Consider the following 3,343-nt stretch of genomic DNA (forward strand, 5'->3'; position numbering starts at 1 on the left):
ACTTACAAATATACTGACTGGCAAAAAAATGTAAACAAAAAACGATAATTGAACGCGATTTACGCCAAGGTTTCAATATTTTCGGGCTTTCAAAGTAAAAAAATCATTAACGGATGAGTTTTTGTATTAGATATATTTAAAAAAATAAGCGATTGATTATTTTAATATACTGTTCACACACACTCACACAGTATCTTCATTGTTAGCATCCTAAAATTAAGTTCAAAATTATTTTAAAGATTGTAAGTTATCTAAGGTGTAATGTAACTGTCCCACTGCTGGGATTCCCTCCTCTTTTTTGTGACGAGAACGTTTGGATTCTACCCCCACATGTGGCAGATTTTTAACCAGCACTTGCACTTGCACTTGTTTTACTTAGGATAACAAAATATAATTATGAAAACTAACAATTAGTGTATATTATGTTTGCTAAAACCAAATTATTACCTAACAATATTTATTGACGTCACAGGCACTTATTCGTTCAATATACTTTCAAGTATTATATCGATTAACTGAGAGTATCGTCAGTTATGTAACATTAACATACAATTATATTATTAAATCACACTACCGATATAAGTGCATAAATAAGTGATTCTGTTTCAGACACCTTTAAATATAAGCGATGCTAGAAATCCATATTATAAAAAAATACTTAAAAAAATCTAAGAAAAGAATAAAATTGCAAATCGTACTACGTTAAATATAAGTCGGTTATTATATCAATATAACATGTTTACAAGTTTATAAGTTATATCGAAGGTATAATTATGAGAAAACAAGTATAGAACTGATCAAAGATTTACGAAAGAAAAGTTATAGAAGAAATCACTTCATCTCGCATAGGATGAAATATATGTTAAGTGTTGCACATATGACCCTAACTGCATGGACATAATTCACACAATCACAAAACCCTGTAACATTTTCGTGGATCTCCTTAAATAAACTGTTAACTTGATTGTGATTAACACCTTTGATGCCAATGTAACTTTGAAATGACGTATTGTCAATACAATGAAGATATTTATAGCTCAGGTAATCACTGCAGACAACAGACGCTCAGGATTCGTCCAGGCATACATACTTATTTCAGTTTCAGTAAATTAAAATGATGAAAATTGTAAGTTTAATTTGTTAAATTATTTTGGTAATTAGTTAACTAAATTATAATCGTTTACAAATCGAATTTATAATTTAAAGTGAAGGCTGAATTGGAATTTACTGTTTGTGAAATTGATTTTTACTGGAAGTATAATATTAAGTATTGTAACTTAGTTATTTATTTATTATTTTACCAGTTGTAAAAGCAATTTATAAAAATGTGTGTTCGATTTTTTTTTCAGACAATTTTTACCGTGGCCGCCCTAGCATTGGCGTGCGCTTTGCCACAAGATCAACCTCAGGCGCAAGCTGTACAAATAGTCAAGCAAGACTCTGAAGTTAATGAAAACGGATACAATTTTGAGTAAGGTTTTTTTAATAAAAACAAGGACTTTGTAAATAAAAAAAGTCTTTATGATTTCTCTTTTGATATTCAAGAAAGATTAAACAAGTAACAGGAAGAAAAAAATATGTTAAATTGAACTATTAAATATTTACGATTATGGTTAAAAAAGCTGAATAAGAGAGACTTTCAACGGTCAATTAATCTCTTAACCTAATACTAATTAATTGACTTCATTATAATTCATTACATTTTAATGATTTGTATACGACCTGGTTACCTTTTATGTATGTGTAACGTTAATTCTCTCTGAAGTACGAACGACTGCGATTAATTATTATAACGTTTTAGATATGAGACAAGTGATGGAACTTCAAGGCAAGAACAAGGTGACTACAAAAATGACACTGAACAACAAGGGCTTTCTGTAAAGGGTAGTTACAAGTATGTTGCTCCTGATGGACAGACAATCTCAGTGACTTTCGTTGCTGACAAAAACGGTTATCAACCCACCGAAATTAAGGACGGAGATAAGCCTGCACAAGCTTAAATAACGTTTAGGCTACGACTAACGACTCATTTACAATAATGTGTGAAACCAAATATAAAGTACTGAATGTACCTACTCTTAACTTGTATCAAAATGTATTCCATAACGAGCCACTAAGTACAAATATATTATGTAGCCCATATTGAATCTAAATAAACAGAAAAAAATTCAAAACGAATCTCAACGTTTAACTTGTACTACCTTGGGTGCTTTCCACATGATGAGAACAAAAATAAAAACCTTGCCCTTTTTTTGTTATAACAACATTTAGGTAATGATAAATCTTTTATTGAATGGTGTTTGTTTAATTTCGAAATATCAAACATCAGGTTTTTTTAGTTATGATAATGTATGTAATATTTAAATTTAAAGTTATAAAAATGGTAATTTAATTGTAAATATTAATAAATTAATTATTATTTTATGCCTACAAGTGCAATCAATTAAATCAATACTTAATATTATAGAGCTGGAGAGTATTTATTTTTGTCGTGGCATACGGCTATTATTATCATTTTGGCCGTGCCATAATACGTTTATTTGCAATAAAACTTTTCGCTACGACCTTAAAGAACGAAACAGTGATTGTAAACAGCACATATTCTGGAAATCTATAGACAAATAGTCATCATGAGTATTGAACAAGCATGCACCCTATGAATACTCTATGCCAATCACAGGAGGAGTAAGGACAATTAAACTTTGGCCTTGAAATGACATGATATCATTGGTCGAGAATCGAGATCTTGAATAGTCTATGATATTAACCTATACATTATGGATTGAATTATGTAAATTGTTAATTGCTTTGTATATCTCCACTCCTTTGATTGGAATAGGCTATAGTAATCGATTAGTGATATGTCAAAAATTATTCAAATATATCTTAAGGACAATACTTTAATGATAGTTTATATTGAAAAAGTTATACAAATGTCATACGATTACTCAATCGCACCTAATCACCTCTTCTATTGTTTTGGTCTAAATTTCATTTCATTCATTCTCCTCCTCTTTCACATATTCTATTTGTTAAGGTTGATAAGACATCATCCCTACGTGTATAATTTTAATACAACGTAAAAACACAGACCACAGATAATGAAATAGTTAATTTTTATCATTGAAAACTGATTGATTACTATAATACTTATAAGTAAATAAGAAACTGACAACAAAACATTTCATTTGAGTAAAAAAAAACACCTGCATAATATATTTAGACTTTATAAAAAAATGCATTTGTATTGCGCATATATAATATATAAACAAATCATTTTCTCCGCTATAAATAATATTTGTTTACGTCAACTTAATAAATATTTGCATAATTTAAATACAAA

General features: G+C 29.0%; 1 protein-coding gene across 1 annotated transcript; it reads left to right on the forward strand.

Moving 5' to 3' along the window:
• Positions 1-1,035: 1,035 nt before the first annotated feature.
• Positions 1,036-2,178, forward strand: LOC126768321 (endocuticle structural glycoprotein ABD-5-like). The gene is made up of 3 exons (XM_050486339.1): positions 1,036-1,126; positions 1,350-1,471; positions 1,802-2,178. The coding sequence occupies exons 1-3, from the start codon at positions 1,115-1,117 to the stop codon at positions 1,998-2,000; spliced, it is 333 nt and encodes a 110-aa protein (XP_050342296.1). The 5' UTR covers positions 1,036-1,114; the 3' UTR covers positions 2,001-2,178.
• Positions 2,179-3,343: the final 1,165 nt, after the last annotated feature.

Source organism: Nymphalis io, chromosome 5, assembly GCF_905147045.1.
Source record: "Nymphalis io chromosome 5, ilAglIoxx1.1, whole genome shotgun sequence".
In the NCBI taxonomy this organism is placed as follows: Eukaryota; Metazoa; Arthropoda; class Insecta; order Lepidoptera; family Nymphalidae; genus Nymphalis; species Nymphalis io.

Excerpts from the sequence above, each read along its gene's own strand:
- LOC126768321 (XM_050486339.1), top strand. Across the intron at positions 1,472-1,801 it reads GAAAACGGATACAATTTTGA|ATATGAGACAAGTGATGGAA; the intron begins GTAAGGTTTTTT and ends ATAACGTTTTAG.